Source organism: Lynx rufus, unplaced genomic scaffold, assembly GCF_022079265.1.
Source record: "Lynx rufus isolate CCGP_SWC_20201006 ecotype Redwood Valley unplaced genomic scaffold, mLynRuf1.p SCAF_14, whole genome shotgun sequence".
In the NCBI taxonomy this organism is placed as follows: domain Eukaryota; kingdom Metazoa; phylum Chordata; class Mammalia; order Carnivora; family Felidae; genus Lynx; species Lynx rufus.
In genome coordinates this window covers 51,549,606-51,567,930 of record NW_025814828.1, presented here as the reverse complement: position 1 = coordinate 51,567,930, position 18,325 = coordinate 51,549,606, and the positions used below count along the sequence as shown (strand labels likewise).

The following is an 18,325-nucleotide window of genomic DNA, read 5'->3' as shown; positions in this document are numbered from 1 at the left end:
TCTCCAGGAAATAACAACAGCTAAAGAACTGATCAAAAAGGATTTAAATAATATAACAGAAAGTGAATTGAGAATAATAGTCATAAAATTAATTGCTGGGCTTGAAAAGAGTATAGAGGACAGCAGAGAATCTCTTGCTACAGAGATCAAGGGACTAAGGAACAGTCACGAGGAGATGAAAAACGCTTTAAACGAAATGCAAAACAAAATGGAAACCACGACGGCTTGGGTTGAAGAGGCAGAGGAGAGAATAGGTGAACTAGAAGATAAAGTTATGGAAAAAGAGGAAGCTGAGAGAAAGAGAGATAAAAAAATCCAGGAGTATGAGGGGAAAATTAGAGAACTAAGTGATACACTAAAAAGAAATAGTATATGCATAATTGGTATCCCAGAGGAGGAAGAGAGAGGGAAAGGTGCTGAAGGGGTACTTGAAGAAATTATAGCTGAGAACTTCCCTGAACTGGGGAAGGAAAAAGGCATTGAAATCCAAGAGGCACAGAGAACTCCCTTCAGACATAACTCGAATCGATCTTCTGCACGACATATCATAGTGAAACTGGCAAAATACAAGGATAAAGAGAAAATTCTGAAAGCACCAAGGGATAAACATGCCCTCACATATAAAGGGAGACCTATAAGACTCATGACTGATCTCTCTTTTGAAATTTGGCTGGCCAGAAAGGATTGGCACGAGATCTTCAATGTGTTGAACAGGAAAAATATGCAGCCAAGAATCCTTTATCCAGCAAGTCTGTCATTTAGAATAGAAGGAGAGATAAAGGTCTTCCCAAAAAAACGAAAACTGAAGGAATTTGTCACCACTAAACCAGCCGTACAAGAGATCCTAAGGGGGACCCTGTGAGACAAAGTACCAGAGACATCACTACAAGCATAAAACATACAGACCTCACAATGACTCTAAATCCATAACTTTCTATAATAACACTGAATGTAAATGGATTAAATGTGCAAACCAAAAGACATAGGGTATCAGAATGGATAAAAAAACAAGAGCCATCTATTTGCTGTCTACAAGAGACTCATTTTAGATCTGAGGACACCTTTAGATTGAAAGTGAGGGGATGGAGAACTATTTATCATGCTACTGGAAGCCATAGAAAGCTGGAGTAGCCATACTTATATCAGACAAACTAGACTTTAAATTAAAGGCTGTAACAAGAGATGAAGAAGGGCATTATATAATAATTACAGGGTCTATCCATCAGGAAGAGCTAACAATTATAAATGTCTATGCACCAAATCCGGAGCCCCCAAATATATAAAACAATTACTCTAAACATAAACAACCTTATTGATAAGAATGTGGTAATTGCAAGGGACTTTAACACTCCACTTACAGAAATGGATAGATCACCCAGACACACGGTCAATAAAGACACAAGGGCCCTAAATGATACACTGGATCAGATGGACTTGACAGATATATTTAGAACTCTGCATCCCAAAGCAACAGAAAATACTTTCCTTTCGAGTGCACGTGGAACATTCTCCAAGATAGATCATATACTGGGTCACAAAAGAGCCCTTCATAAGTATACAAGAATTGAAATTATACCATGCATACTTTCAGACCACAATGCTATGAAGCTTGAAATCAACCACAGGAAAAAGTCTGGAAAACCTCCAAAAGCATAGAGGTTAAAGAACACCCTACTAAAGAATGAGTGGGTCAACCAGGCAATTAGAGAAGAAATTAAAAAATATATGGAAACAAACGAAAATGAAAATACAACAATCCAAACGCTTTGGGACACAGCGAAGGCAGTCCTGAGAGGAAAATACATTGCAATCCAGGCCTATCTCAAGAAACAAGAAAAATCCCAAATACAAAATCCAGTAGTACACCTGAAGGAAATAGAAGCAGAACAGCAAAGGCAGCCTAAACCCAGCAGAAGAAGAGAAATAATAAAGATCATAGCAGAAATAAACAATATAGAATCTAAAAACAACTGTAGAGCAGATCAACGAAACCAAGAGTTGGTTTTTTGAAAAAATTAACAAAATTGACAAACCTCGAGCCACGCTTCTCAAAAAGAAAAGGGAGATGACCCAAATAGATAAAATCATGAATGAAAATGGAATTATGACAACCAATCCCTCAGAGATACAAACAATTATCAGGGAATACTATGAAAAATTATATGCCAACAAATTGGACAACCTGGAAGAAATGGACAAATTCCTGAACACCCACATGCTTCCAAAACTCAATCAGGAGGAAATAGAAAGCTTGAACAGACCCATAACCAGAGAAGAAATTGAATCGGTTATCAAAAATCTCCCAACAAATAAGAGTCCAGGACGAGATGGCTTCCCAGGGGAGTTCTACCAGACGTTTAAAGCAGAGATAATACCTATCCTTCTCAAGCTATTCCAAGAAATAGAAAGGGAAGGAAAACTTCCAGACTCATTCTAGGAAGCCAGTATTACTTTGATTCTTAAACCAGACAGAGACCCAGTAAAAAAAGAGAACTACAGGCCAATATCTCTGATGAATATGGATGCAAAAATTCTCAATAAGATACTCGCAAATCGAATTCAATGGCATATAAAAAGAATTATTCACCATGATCAAGTGGGATTCATTCCCGGGATGCAGGGCTGGTTCAACATTTGCAAATCAATCAACGTGATACATCACATTAACAAAAAAAAAAGAGAGGAACCATATGATCCTGTCAATCGATGCAGAAAAGGCCTTTGACAAAATCCAGCACCCTTTCTTAATTAAAAACCCTTGAGAAAGTCGGGATAGAAGGAACATACTTAAAGATCATCAAAGCCATTTATGAAAAGCCCACAGCTAACATCATCCTCAATGGGGAAAAACTGAGAGCTTTTTCCCTGAGATCAGGAACACGACAGGGATGCCCACTCTCACTGCTGTTGTTTAACAGTATTGCAAGTTCTCGCATCAGCGATCAGACAACAAAAGGAAATCAAAGGCATCCAAATTGGCAAAGATGAAGTCAAGCTTTCGCTTTTTGCAGATGACATGATACTATACATGGAAAATCCGATAGACTCCACCAAAAGTCTGCTAGAACTGATACATGAATTCAGCAAAGTTGCAGGATACAAAATCAATGTACAGAAATCAGTTGCATTCTTATACACTAACAAGGAAGCAACAGAAAGACAAATAAAGAAACTGATCCCATTCACAATTGCACCAAGAAGCATAAAATACCTAGGAATAAATGTAACCAAACGTGTAAAAGATCTGTATGCTGAAAACTATAGAAAGCTTATGAAGGTAATTGAAGAAGATATAAAGAAATGGAAAGACATTCCCTGCTCATGGACTGGAAGAATAAATATTGTCAAAATGTCAATACTACCCAAAGATATCTACACATTCACTGCAATCCCAATCAAAATTGCACCAGCATTCTTCTCGAAACTAGAACAAGCTATTCTAAAATTCTTTTGGAACCACAAAAGGCCCCGAATAGCCAAAGTAATTTTGAAGAAGACCAAAGCAGGAGGCATCACAATCCCAGACTTTAGCCTCTACTACAAAGCTGTCATCATGAAGACAGCATGGTATTGGCACAAAAACAGACACATAGACCAATGGAATAGAATAGAAACCCCAGAACTAGACCCACAAACGTATGGCCAACTCATCTTTGACAAAGCAGGAAAGAATATCCAATGGAAAAAAGTCTCTTTAACAAATGGTGCTGGGAGAACTGGACAGCAACATGCAGAAGATTGAAACTAGACCACTTTCTCACACCATTCACAAAAATAAACTCAAAATGGATAAAGGACCTGAATGTGAGACAGGAAACCATCAAAACCCTAGAGGAGAAAGCAGGAAAAGACCTCCCTGACCTCAGCCGTAGCAATCTCTTACTCGACACATCCCCAAAGGCAAGGGAATTAAAAGCAAAAATGAATTACTGGGACCTTATGAAGATAAAAACTTCTGCACAGCGAAGGAAACAACCAACAAAACTAAAAGGCAACCAACGGAATGGGAAAAGATATTTGCAAATGACATATCGGACAAAGGGCTAGTATCCAAAATCTATAAAGAGCTCACCAAACTCCACACCCGAAAAACAAATAACCCAGTGAAGAAATGGGCAGAAAACATGAATAGACACTTCTCTAAAGAAGACATCCGGGGGGCACCTGGGTGGCTTGGTCCGTTAAGCGTCCGACTTCGGCTCAGGTCATGATCTCACGGTCCGTGAGTTCGAGCCCCGCATCGGGCTCTGTGCTGACCACTCAGAGCCTGGAGTCTGTTTCAGATTCTGTATCTTCCTCTCTCTCTGCCCCTCCCCTGTTCATGCTCTGTCTCTCTCTCTCAAAAATAAATAAATGTTTAAGAAAAAAAAAAAAAAAAAGAAGACATCCGGATGGCCAACAGGCACATGAAAAGATGCTCAACGTCGCTCCTCATCAGGGAAATACAAATCAAAACCACACTCAGATATCACCTGACGCCAGTCAGAGTGGCCAAAATGAACAAATCAGGAGACTATAGATGCTGGAGAGGATGTGGAGAAACGAGAACCCTCTTGCACTCTTGGTGGGAATGCAAATTGGTGCAGCCACTCTGAAAAGCAGTGTGGAGGTTCCTCAGAAAATTAAAAATAGACCTACCCTATGACCCAGCAATAGCACTGCTAGGAATTTACCCAAGGGATACAGGAGTACTGATGCATAGGGGCACTTGTACCCCAATGTTTATAGCAGCACTCTGAACAATAGCCAAATTATGGAAAGAGCCTAAATGTCCATCAACTGATGAATGGATAAAGAAATTGTGGTTTATATACACAATGGAGTACTACATGGCAATGAGAGAGAATGAAATATGGCCCCTTGTAGCAACGCGGATGGAACTGCAGAGTGTGATGCTAAGTGAAATAAGCCATACAGAGAAAGAAAGATATCATATGTTTTCACTCTTATGTGGATCCTGAGAAACTTAACAGAAACCCATGGGGGAGGGGAAGAAAAAAAAAAGAGGTTAGAGTGGGAGAGAGCCAAAGCATAAGAGACTCTTAAAAACTGAGAACAAACTGAGGGTTGAAGGGGGGTGGGAGGGAGGTGAGGGTGGGTGATGAGTATTGAGGAGGGCACCTTTTGGGATGAGTAGTGGTGTTGTATGGAAACCAATTTGACAATAAATTTCATATATTGAAAAAAAAGAGAAAAAAAGAGAAAAAAAAATAAGATCCCAAATGCAGACTCATGGAGAATGATTTTCTTATTCTTCTTCTTATTTCTTTTATCAGTGTTAAGGAACATATTTCACACTGACTGTAGTTCCCACAAAATAATTGGAAATTTTGAAATAGTGTTACAAACCTCCCTTTGTTGAATGCATTTGTAAGAGGAAAAGTACATAAAGAAAAGAAAAAAAAAAACAAGACAGAATGCATTATGCATTTACTGAGTTTTTGTTAGAGAATCGGGTTTCTTCAAACTCTGAAAACTATCCTCAGAATTCAACTAAACAATCACGCTTTCAACATCACTACCATTTCTCCCACAGATTTCTGAATTCATAGAAATTATTTCATCTATTGCTAGCCAGCAGAAACACACTACAAAAAATTTCAGTAAGCTTGCCTTTTAGCCGAGAATAATTTGATTTTTAAAAAAGGGAATTCCCAGGCTATATTTTTTTCCCTTTTCTTGTTTCAGTCACAATACCCTTAAATTTTGCAACAAGAATTTCTCATCCACAAGTGTATTTTTTCATGCTCTTCTTTGTCTTGTGTTTTTACCATGTTATAACGCTCATGCAATGAAATCCATAGTGGGAGCAGAACAATCACACAGAATCTTGTTGATTTGGAGTATGATTCTTAGCACCTGCTGGTAAATTTTCTACTCCTATTTAACTCAAACACAAATTACTTCTTGAAGAACTGTGGGATAGACTAATCTCCAAAGGATAAGCAGATGGAAATAAGGGGAGAGAAACATTTCATATTGCTCATGTCACCTGATATTTTTCCTAAGTTTTCAAAATTTAGAGAAGAGAAACAAAAGTGAGTTTTAGAAGTTTGCAATGTGTTTATCTTTCTATACCTTACCCCTTTTTAAATATTTCCTTACAGGGGACCTGGGTGGCTCAGGCGGCTAGGCATCCGACTTCAGCTCAGGTCATGATCTCATGGTTTGTGAGTTTGGGCCCTGGGTTAGGCTCTGTGCTGACAGCTCAGAGCCTGAAGCCTGTTTTGGATTCTGAGTCTCCCTCTCTCTGCCCCTCCCCCATTTGTTCTCTGTCTCTCAAAAATAAACATTAATTTAAAAAATAAATAAATAAAAATTTCCTTACAATCATAATTCAATCTCATCAGAACTAGATACATTTTTAGGAATTTGCAAATAATACGATGACTTTCAGTGTCTATATATATGTCAACTAACATATCTACCAGGGGTTCAACAAAGATGCACAATACTATCAAAGTAGCATACACAAATGTGTTTAAATATGAGAGTGTGTTATTAAAAAGTAACAGCAAAAATACAGAACAGTGACACCTAATTCGGTAATAACATTGCCAACACTCTCCAACTTTCATTTAATTAACAGTTGTGCACATTTCTATCTTATTTCTGTTTTCTCCAGGGATTGTTAGTTCCTCAAAGCAAGCTCCACACCTTACTACACACCTTTCACACTGAAGGCTAATAATGCCTCGCAAATAGTATGCACTTAATAAATATACTTGCTAAATTAAATGTTGTAGCTATTTTTATTCTACCAACTTACATGTAAAATATGAATATATTTATTTGGCAAAAAAATACTGGGTTTTGAAATTCATGTTTGTATGTAGAAAGGTGAAGAATAGCTTTAAGCTATTATTATGCTGCCCCATTCTTGTCACTTTTTAATTTGACATTGAGCTTTGAGTAGGGACTGCACAATTCGGACACCCCAGAGGCATGGAATAGGGTCAGGGCAGGCACAAAGAGATTAGATCAACAAATATTTTCCAGTAAATACCCAAGTTCATTGGAGGTAGGTTGATTTTTTTATGTGTTTTCGAGAATTTTTTTAAAGTGCTTGCATACTATCAGGAGGTAATGATAGTATAGTTTGCACTGCTTTCACTGAAGAGAAGCTGCCATTTGTATCACATATCCCATGATCAAAAGGGTTAAAAGTGAATAGGAAAATAAAGTATTAAGGGTCCCTGTACTGAAAGGCCCTTTACCTTAATACATTAAAAATATACCAAATCCACCCCCTTCAACTGAACAGCTTGTTCATTTTCACAAAAATATAAACTGGGTGGTGTTACTGGGGTTTGGGAGAGTTACTTGCATGGTCATTATTAGCTTAAGAACAGTTTCAGTGGTTACTTTTAAAACAATTAGTCCAGAGTATGTGCTGTCTGTATGTGTGTTTATGTGTGTATGTAATTAGAAACAGCCAAGAGACTGTAAGTTAAATGTTTTCCATTTAAGTGCTTTTTGTTCTACAGATGTTTGTAACAATTTTAATTTAAAATCTTAAGTACAATTACTTTTGAGTATCACTGATTTTTCAGTTACCGAATAATGTTTTTCTCCAAAAGGCTCAAAAATAAATTTAACCAACTGTTATCTCATGTATATGAATTCCTTTTTCTTTTGTATTTTTTTCTTCTTATATGACACAAGTTTAAAATGTAAGACTTTATTCCTTTGCAATTAGAGACCATGCACTTTCATATTTTCACACAGCAATGAATGAGACCCATAGCATATACTGACTGCCTTTCAACTGTGCACAGAACTCCTATTTATATTAATGAGTTTCTGCCTCGACTGAGTGTGGTCATTTTATGTGGCCTGAAGTGGTCATTTTGTTGTGATTTTCATATTAGTTGTTGCAGAGTATATTGTATACATCATTTCTAAAGTGCCTAGGGATCTTTAAGGAGGAAAGGGAGTGCATAAAGTGAAAATATTATTCTCTTTATTTAAATTATTCTATGTACAAGTTCTCTAAATCATGCATAAATACAGTACAAAGTACAAATCAGATGCACAAAGCTCCAAAAATAAAATTATTTTAAATCAGCAATTTAAAAATTATCCACTTTTGACATACTTGTCATCCACTGAAAACAAATTGCTTAGTTTTCTAATTCAGCAGAAAACATCAAACCAGTGCATGCAGAAGTAAAGCACTAAGAGGGTAGAAGAGAATATAGAACTTGAACTTCCACTGTAGTTAATAGACTGGAGCTCTCAGTGTGGGCAGTAGACCCTTTGTCCTGCCACTGCTTCCATACCAGCTTCCTTAGATGTGTCCTTAAGGAGGCCAGTGGAGAACATCCATAGAGTCAACACGGTCTTTATCCATGGGCAGTGATAGAGGGAAGACTCTGGTTGGATGAAAGAGCTACTTTGAAATATTACTTTAGTTTTAACTTTAATATAAAATCTAGAGAAGTTTGGGTTTTTTTCTGACAGGGCATAACATAAAACATGAAGGTGAATAAGGAAAATATGTTCTCTAGAATTTCAACCATTCTCACTCCAAAAGCTCAGAATTCAGAATTTTAGGTTTAAACATACTCAGCTCCTCTTTTTATGATAAAATAATTCATTTGTAGAAAATCACTGTTCACTCCTGAGCAAGTCAATCCCTATCCCTTAACAGTGGCTATAGTACATTGTTTTCAACAGACACAGTCTCTGATTATGCCAATAAATCTCACAAATCTGACTTTTTCTGTTATTTTTTTATGCTCCACAAGTTCAAGACAGACTTCTGTTTTTGATTCTGACCTTTCTACATATGTATATATTTGTGTTCCTGTGGCAATAAAGAATAAAAAAATGGATGTTAATAAAACATGAATACTACCAACACCTCTGCAAGTACAATGTGAATTTGTAAAATATTAAGAAAGATTATATTCTTCTGTGCAGTGAATCCACTCAACTTTTTTCTGCAGTTTGGGATCATGTGCCACTTGAAGCCCGATTAAGAACCACCCCTGGTCCATAGCCTTCTATTTTCTGTGCTTTAAAAATATGATATCAAGCGGTGATCTTAGCAGGTGGTGTGTGTGGTTTTCTGTGTTCAGATTGCAAGTATTATGGAAGAGAAAATCTTTCACCAAATATAAATTCTATGGAGCAAACCACTCTTTTATATTGGTCTGGGGGGATACCAACACTTACTTTACAAGGAGACTTTTATAGAAGGCTTTTCCATATCTGCGAAAGGGGAACAGAGCAAAGGCTTGTCTCCAGTCTGGTCAAATCAGCCATATTATAATGCAGATTCCCCAGTATGTGAAAAATAATTGGAGAAGATGAGAAGCAAGCAATATGAAAAATGTTTACATGGCCTCCCTTCCTCCCCAGGAATCAATGCTGATATAACAGACATTGTTTAGAAGATGTCAATGCAAGCAGTCAATACAGTGTATGTGTGTCAGAATTTGGGAGAGGATCACTCAAACTAGATTTTTTGACATATAGATAATGTTATGCCCAGAATTCGTGATCCCCAAAGACCACCATGGAGCCAAGTCCGATGCAAAAGCAAAAGAGCCTTTATTCGAGCTAGCTCGAGCTCAATCCCCTACCTGCACCGACGCAGCGGTGAGATACCGGGGGAGAGAGAGCGAGTTTCAAAAGCACAAAGGTTTTATTGGGGTCTAGGGGCAGTTGGTGAGGTAATGGCTGTGGCCTCAGCCGATTGGCTGGGGGAGGGTCGTGGTCCTGTTATGCTGGTCGCCTGGCTTGTTTTGATCGGGAAGTTTGAAGGGTGAGCGGGAGGTTACTCAAGGGGAGGAGGCGTGGTCAAGGTGAAGGACACAGAACAAGATGGAGTTGGCCGGCGTAGGCCTGCCCTTTCAGATAAAACAAGAGGTTGATAGGATGACTTTTTTGTCTTTTCGACTAGCTATGCCAGAATAGTGTGGAAACAGTTTGAGTAGCTAGAGAGATGAAAAGAAAAGACATACCTAATGAATTGGTCAATGAGTTCATTGCTTTCTTGCCTTTGAGGACAGCCTGCTTTCTGTTACATCATCCTATCTGTATGCAAGTGTGAGTGTAGAAGGAGGGGAAGGTGGAGGGAGCAAGTTTACAGTTGTGAGTATGTCTATATACATATATTAAATACTGTAGAGTTTTACCCAAAACCCAGCTGTCCTAGGATTTTCTCCCTTAAAGAGTTAAGCCACCTGGTAATAAGGCTCTTTTGATAGTTGAGCAAACAAGCCCCCTTGGAAGACATCCAAAATGAACCCATCTTATACTAAATACTCCTTGATAACAATTACTGTTGTTAAGGGAATCCAGTGTTCTAGCTAGTTATATAATGTTTGAATATGTATAAGTTTTATTCTCATATTTATGAAATAAAGCATAGTGATCTATGTATTTTTTAACTGGAATGCACAAAGGTTTAATTTTGTGGATTCTGTTTATAGAAACAATAATCCAGGTTCATGCATATAATCCTCCCTACCCCCACCTTCTTAGAGATAGCAGAAGTTAACTGGATTTTGTTTGCATGACTTTATTCTCTTAAATGATCCCCTAATTTTAGAAATGTTCTACGAGCAGTGTTCTTTTTTTTTTTTCAACGTTTATTTATTTTTGGGACAGAGAGAGACAGAGCATGCACGGGGGAGGGGCAGAGAGAGAGGGAGACACAGAATGGGAAGCAGGCTCCAGGCTCTGAGCCATCAGCCCAGAGCCTGACGCGGGGCTCGAACTCACGGACCGCGAGATCGTGACCTGGCTGAAGTCGGACGCTTAACCGACTGCGCCACCCAGGCGCCCCAACGAGCAGTGTTCTTAAGAAAAGGTACTTTTGGGGCGCCTGGGTGGTTCAGTCAGCTAAGCGTCTGACTACAGGTCAGGTCATGATCTAGCAGTCCATGAGATCGAGCCCCGCATAGGGTTTTGTCCTGACAGCTCAGAGCCTGGAGCCTTTTTCACATTCTGTGTCTCCCTCTCTCTCTGCTCCTCACCCACTTGTGCTCTGTCTCTCAATCTCTCTCTCAAAAATAAATAAAAATTTAAAAAATTCAAAAAGAAAGGGTACTTTTATTTCATCTTATTAAAAAAAACCCTTAATTGATTTCAAATATATTTTATATTCACTTTTCTTAATGCTTTAAAAATTAACATCTGTAAATGAGTAAGTTGGAGGCTATTACTATTTTTAAAATTACTATTTGGTGGCAAGTGTAAAAAACGTTCTATCCTTTTATTTTATAGAATGGATGAGTGCAAGTGATACCAATTTACACTGTAGTGTTTTGCATCATTACTTTTCCTTCATTTGAAAACTTTCTGAAAGAGCCACATTTTTGGATTTTTAAATGTCAATTCATAGAAATAATTTCCACAATTCTTAGGTTCCATATGTCTTTAAAAATATGACAGGTGAAAAAATACATTATTTTTGGGGGAAACTACGTTCTAACTTCTAATTATTTCCCACTAATCCATTTTCCCCTATTCTTTACCTCCCTCCTTACTAAAACAGATATTTTAAGTAAAAACAGAAATTTATGTTTCTATTTAAAGCCTGCAAGCAATTTGGGGCACCTGGGTGGCTCAGTCAGTTAAGCATCTGACTTTGGCTCAGGTCATGATCTCGAGGTTTATGAGTTCAAGCCCCGCATCAGGCTCTGTGCTGACAGCTTAGAGCCTGGAGCCTGCTTAGAATTCTGTGTTTTCCTCTCTCTCTGCTCCTCCCCCGCTCATGCTCTGTCTCTCTCTCTCCTTCAAAAATAAATAAAAACATTAACTTTTTTTAAAAAGCCTACAAGCAATTAAAACAACAGTAGCATCCTGACTTGGGAACAAGGAGAATATCTGAATGCTAAATATTTCCAAGGAAACAGTGTTTGATTTTATTGAAGACAAACAAAGCTCATGTACTAATGCGGGCAATAATTTCCCTTACCCTTTTCTTTTCAAAGATAAGAAATCTATTCCCAGGATTAATATTTCTCTTCTTTTATTCTTGGGAAGATATATGCTGGAGGATAGTAATCTATTTACCTTTTGTTATGCATACAAAGAGCCACGCCCATATATACAATCAATGTCTACCTACAAACATACACTTGATTCACATATTCGACTTTGTTTAAATATCTGTAGCATCTAAATACTTGCTCTTTTCACATCCCATGCCCTCCACACTCACCCTCTCCACAATCTATTCATTTTCTATTGTTCTGATCAGGTGATAGGGATGAAACTTTTACATTTACTTATTAAATATTATTCTTTTTGAACACACCAATTAAAGTTGGAGAGAAAGCCACTGCTATGAAGGCCTAAGAGAAACTAAGGCCAAAGCTGCTTTCCCTACAAAGGCTTTGGTTGGGAATGGGATGGTAGCAACTTCAATACAAAGAAAGTCCCAGGCAGAGGCACCAACATCCCCTGAATTTTAATGAAAATGTTATGTAAATGCTCTAACAAGGTTAATAAAGAGGTCATCATAAAAGCCAAATAAACCTTAGTTATATTTTAAGAGAAAGAAAAGAGGCGGTAAAGGAAACAAATCTCTCAAATATGTATAAAATATATTTATCAATAATACATAGTAAAAATATTGATAGTACAGGTGTCTAGATCTATAAACTTATATAAGTATCTTCTAAAACATCTGTTTATGGCCCTATCAAAAACTTTAGCGTACATTGCTAGTTGGTTTCTGTGTACTTTAATGAGAAAAGCTATAACATTTTAATCAATTCAAAATTCATATAGGATATTGAAATAGAAAGAGGTTAGTTGGTATGAACAGAAAGAGAACCAACAAGTTTAAGACTATATGTTTTGTGATTGTAGGTACATCTCTATGAAATCAGTATTATTTATGGAGATATGCCAATGGGCATACAAAGAACATGTAGTATATTTCATACACAACACTGGCATGTGCATTGTGCACGGTGCAGCTGTAAATAATCAGGCAATCGAAAAAATGCAGGATATTACATGTGATAATTATTACTTATTAAAGTGATTAAATAATTTTTCTTTGCCTAACAAGAAACATTTCAGAACATGAGTTGAGAATGGTTTTGCTGTTGGAGAGTTGTAGTTAAACGTCTTGCCTATTGCTTGATAAAAAATCTACGAAAACAAAAAGTTGGATAAGTCTTGGATATAAGACTGTTGTCTTGTAGACAAAAGTTGGATACGTACAAAATCGTAAAACACAACTGCTTCTGATTTAGTAAATTACTCCTCGGCCATTACTCTGCTACAGATAATTGTCCCTTATTTTATGGAGGGCCTTGTGGCAAAATAATAGAGGTGAAGTGGTATATGGGAGTGGGAAGAAGAGTAATAAATTGAACTTTTCTTCCAAATGTCTCTGTGTAATGATTTTTTCTTTTCCCAAAGTCATATAGGAATGAATAGAATTCATCATTAGCAGGCAACACTAAGTGGACAACAGTTTACCAGAGTTTCTGAGCCCAAAGGGAACCTTAAGAAGGAGAGCACTTCTTACATTTAGTCATCTTTTCATCCTTCATCAGGTGAATGAGAGATCATGTACCAGAAGGTAATGGTCCCTGACCAGAAGAGGGGTGGTTGCATGGAAGCAAGATGAAAGCCTCAGCAAAGGTCTGGGTCCAGTTTCAGAAGGGGCTGTTTTAGAGAAAGGTCTGTCCGCTGGACTAGAGACAGATACTCCATTCAGAGAACATTAACAATATTGCAAGTCCTGAAATAACCCCCCTATCCCGCTGGGTTTCCCCAGGCCATTTCCCACCATTTGGGGTGTGTTTTGCTTGAGCATGGGCATGTGCAAGATAACAGGCCACGCTGTGAGTGTATGAAAGGCCAAAAGTCAGAGTGAGAGAATCAAGAATCAAAACAATGACTAATGATTTCTAACCTTAAGCAGAGCAGATGCGGTGCTCACCAGAAATGTGTCTCTATTTAAATGCTTCACTTCACACACCACACAATAAAGAAAGGAAGAAAGAAAGAAAAAAACAACAATTTTTTTTTGGAAAAATGTTTTATTTCAATGTTTTATTTTAAATCTTTTACGACAATAAAATATTGCGTCAATATAAACCCCTCGACTAAAACTGTTCACATCAAACATTACAGCGAATTGTTTTCTTTTTGACACCCGACTCATCTTTGAGTTTTCTTTTAAACATAACGCAGAATTTATTGAAAATAAATAATTGCTGGCAACTGCAATAGGCAATTTGAATAAAATAGTTGAAAAAGCAACTCTTAATGAAAATAGTGTTTATTATACATCAGTCACTAAATGAATAAACTAAATGATCTTTCTTTAAATTAATCACTTCAAAAACGTTTAATATACAAAACTGTACAGTTATAAAGTCGGCAGAAATATTTGGGTTAACTCAGGTTTGAACCAGAGCGCTTAACTGCGAAGAAAAAAAAAAAAATTCAAACCAAAAAACCCTAACAGTTGTAAAACACGAACTCAGTGAGGGAAAACAAAACAAACAAAAAAAATTCCAGAACGAAAACCCATCTACCAACAGAATGCAGAGGCTTCACAAAAAAGAAAATGTGTCCGGGATTTGAATTAACACATGTTCTTCAACCTGCAGCTGAGGGAGACACAGTGCGGTGGACCAGAGGCCTGGAAGCCCATACTAGCGCATCCTCCACAAGGAGTCCTGGGCTTTTTGGTCTTTAGGTAGTTTGAGGCTTTGTCTGCCAAAGCTGCACCTGAAGGCCAGGCCAGGCAGGCAGCCTAGGCATGCGGAGCCCCCAGCCAGGTCCCGCGGACTGTGTCTGGGTGTTGGGTGCTTGGCCGGCCCTGCACATGTGTGCTCATTAAGAATGAGGTGCCCTGTGGACCTGGCGTGTAGACAGGAGAGCTAGCAATAAAGCCAGAACAACTGTATATTTTTTGGATTTCTACACAGCCTAGAGAGATTTTATGTAGTTTTTGTTTTTGTAAATAGTAATAGGATACACGCATCTATCTACTCACACATTTCCACGCGCAGTCATGCACACAGATTAAAAAACAGAAACAAACAACCAAACAAACAAAAACCCAGAAACCGAGCCGCCAGGGCGCTCGCTATCTAGCTTAATCATCGCTGTGGGCTTCTACCAGCTGTGCTTGTCTGGGACGCGGAGACAGCTTCCCGTGAAACCACTCTGAGACAGCGGTATGTATACACCGGAGAGGAGGTGGTACGAAGCTAGACCAGAATCCCTATGACCTTTGCCAATCATTTCATTGTCGTTCTGCACGGAGCAGAGAGCACCTGTCCACCACCCCACTTGCCACCCCTCCCCGATGGTTTCTCACTTGGAGAGCAGGCAGTGAACTGAAGGTGAACCGAATTGGGAGGCACTCAGTGAGTCTGTCGTCGCCAGCGTCTCGGGATAGTCGTCTCCAGCGAAAGCAAATGTGTGTGAATACAAAGTCCTTCGCCTACGAAGGCCAAGGTGGAGTCGCACTAGTGGTCCTGGTGAGGCATGGGGCCCTTAGGGAGTTCTGAGTGAAGGCATTCCGGACTTCAGTAGGTGCGGAGGTCTCTTAGCACCGCAGGCTGATCTCTTTTGCCGGGTGCCACAGCCAAATCCTTTTATGGCACCCGGATCTGCGCTGTAGAAGCCTGCGAGGGCTCCACAGATCCGAGAGGGAGGGCAGAAAGCTTCAACATCGCCTCTTCTACTTCGCTGTGGTTTGCAAACCCAATAGGCTTGCCTATTCTGCCTATCCCAGGCACTGTGCCCTCCGAAAAAATTACATATATATCTCCAATACCATCATCAACAACTCTCTCCATTGTACCTCTTCTCTCCATGCAGATTTAGGATAGGGGGTGAATGGACGGGTGGACATCTCTTCCCCTCCTCCTTCCAGTCCCCCTGCCTTTTTTAAGCAATTAGAAAACCATCACCTCAATGAAGGAATAATAATAATAGGAACAATAATGTGGAGTGGCCGATTAGATACAAATTATCTCACAAATATTGTGTACAGCTTGTAGTAAAACACCGCAGACATTTAGAAACGCTATAGAAGTTTTAAAAAATGCAAAACTAGTCTATTGTAAAACAGATTTCACCTGAAATACAGCTGCTATAACCAAGGCGCTGAAAGGTTATTCAGAGGCACACATCTGTTTTCCCACCCCCCCTTCCCCAGCCCTACCCCACCCCCACGTTACCCCACTCCTTGTTCATTAAAGAGAGGAGCAACCAAACAAACCTTACTCAAAGTAAACAATATGTTTTGATCAGCAGAAAAGGTTGGAGGAAACAGTCGCCCTGGCGGCAGGGTATGTGAGGTCCCCTCCTGAACTGCTTAACACTACTGTATATCAGCCTTGAGAAGCTAGAATGCGTGTGTGAGTGTGTTTCCTTTCTTAGTATAAGTTAGAATCCCCTATTGAAAAAAAAAAGGAAGAAAAAAGATGAGAGACTGAAGAGCCCTATCTTTATATCTAGCTATTGCTATCTCTCTAGATAGCAATAATAAAGCTGAAGTGAAAGGAAGAGAGTGGGAGAGAAAGAGAAATGCGCGCTGCTCCCAGTGCGGCCGGCCGCTTCCTTGCTTCCTGCAGTCAGAGATCGTGGCAGGACGTGTCTGTTTTCACGGTGTGTGAATAAACCTCATGTGGCTGCTGATCCCCTGGTGGAGTCATTCTTTTCTCTTTCTGTCTTCGATTACAGAACCAGACACGCACCACTTCTTTCTCCAACTGGAGGCTGTCTGCCAGCGAGGAAATCTCCTGCGCGGCAGGCTTGGGACACTTGAGGAAATGCGTTTCCAGTACGCCCTTGACACTCACCTCGATGGAGGTTCGCTTCTTGCGCTTGCGGCCCTGAGCAGCGATTTTGTCAATGCTGGTCGGGCTCCCAGTGGACGAATCAGCCTCCTCCAGCCACTTGTTCAGCAGCGGCTTCAGCTTGCACATGTTCTTGAAGCTCAGCTGCAAGGCCTCGAACCTGCAGATAGTGGTCTGTGAGAAAACGTTGCCGTACAGTGTGCCTAGCGCCAGCCCCACGTCGGCCTGCGTGAAGCCCAATTTGATTCTTCTTTGTTTGAACTGTTTGGCGAACTGTTCTAACTCATCCGAGGTTGGTGTCTCCTCGTCCGAGTGGTCCTGGCAGTGGTGCGAGCCTAGATCGCTGTGGTCTGGGGGATCCCGGAGCACCGGGTGTAGGCTCTGTGCGGAGGCGGAGGCCGGCGGTGGAGTGAGCCCTCCGTGCTCCAGCATGCCGCTCACGGTGAAGCCCGACTGGGAGTACACGTTAAGGGGTTGGCCGCTTGACGTGATGGACGGGTTCGGAGCCGGATTAGCCCCCCAGGCATTCGGATGGTTAGTGTGCGGAGAGTGGTGGGCGACGTGCGGTGAGCGGTGATGGATGATCGCACCCAGCTGTAGGTCTTCGCGTCCGGGCTTCACGTCCTGCTGGTCCAGAGGGTTGGCGGCCAGTGTGGAAGACCATGGGCCTCCATCGCCCAGACTGGTCACCCAGTGATGCCCAAGAGGATGCCCATTGCTAGGAACTCCCTGCAAGTAATCACTTTGGACAAGTTTCTGAGGGTTTCGGAAAGGACTCCCCTGCTGCATCCCCGCAGAGTCCGCGTGGACTAGGGAGCTAGAACTGAGAATGCTGTAGGGATTCGAGGCAGCTGTGGCCATGGTCGGTGAGGATCCCCTACTAGTTATAATGTGGCAAAGGGAGCAGCTTCAGCCTTTGACATCTATAGTTGGGGGGGAGCCAAAGCCGCAAGAGCGAGTTACCGGCACATGTGGTGACCAATTGCAGCACATCTCGGCCTGGCCAGCCACGGGCTTGGCCAATGGCCGCACGGGAGGCTGGGCTAACTTTCCAAATTAGGCTGGCGAAGCTTTAGAGTTTCAGTGAGATCTGAGCAGGAAGTAAATCAATCTTTGGGCTCCATTGGTTGCCTGGCGCTGAGTGGCAGCAGCTCATTTGATTAACCCTTTCCCCCTCCCTCCCACCTCGGACTTCATGGACATTTGTAGGAGAGGGGGAAGTATCAAAGGGGAGTGTGTTTGTGCGTGTTTGGGGGGTTGTGGGAGATGGATAGGGGGTGAAGTAGAAAACTGGTTTTAGAATTCCTTTTGTATTATTTAGATTAATAGAAATCGTGAGAAAAATATTATATATATATACATATATAGTAAAATAGTATATATATATGTAAATATTAGTATTTATATATATACTAAGAAAGCAATATAATCAGGTGAAATGTCATCTAGATTTTAATAGATTATTATTTTTTTTTAATCAAATTCATTTAACATCCTGGGTTAGTTGTGTGCAGGGGACTGCAAAC

General features: G+C 40.0%; 1 protein-coding gene across 1 annotated transcript; it reads right to left on the bottom strand.

The window, feature by feature from the left end:
• Positions 1-16,574: 16,574 nt before the first annotated feature.
• POU3F4 (POU class 3 homeobox 4) lies at positions 16,575-17,660 on the bottom strand. The gene has a single exon (XM_047075735.1). The coding sequence runs from the start codon at positions 17,658-17,660 to the stop codon at positions 16,575-16,577; it is 1,086 nt and encodes a 361-aa protein (XP_046931691.1).
• Positions 17,661-18,325: the final 665 nt, after the last annotated feature.

Excerpts from the sequence above, each read along its gene's own strand:
- POU3F4 (XM_047075735.1), bottom strand. The coding sequence starts at position 17,660 with ATGGCCACAGCTGCCTCGAATCCCTACAGCATTCTCAGTTCTAGCTCC.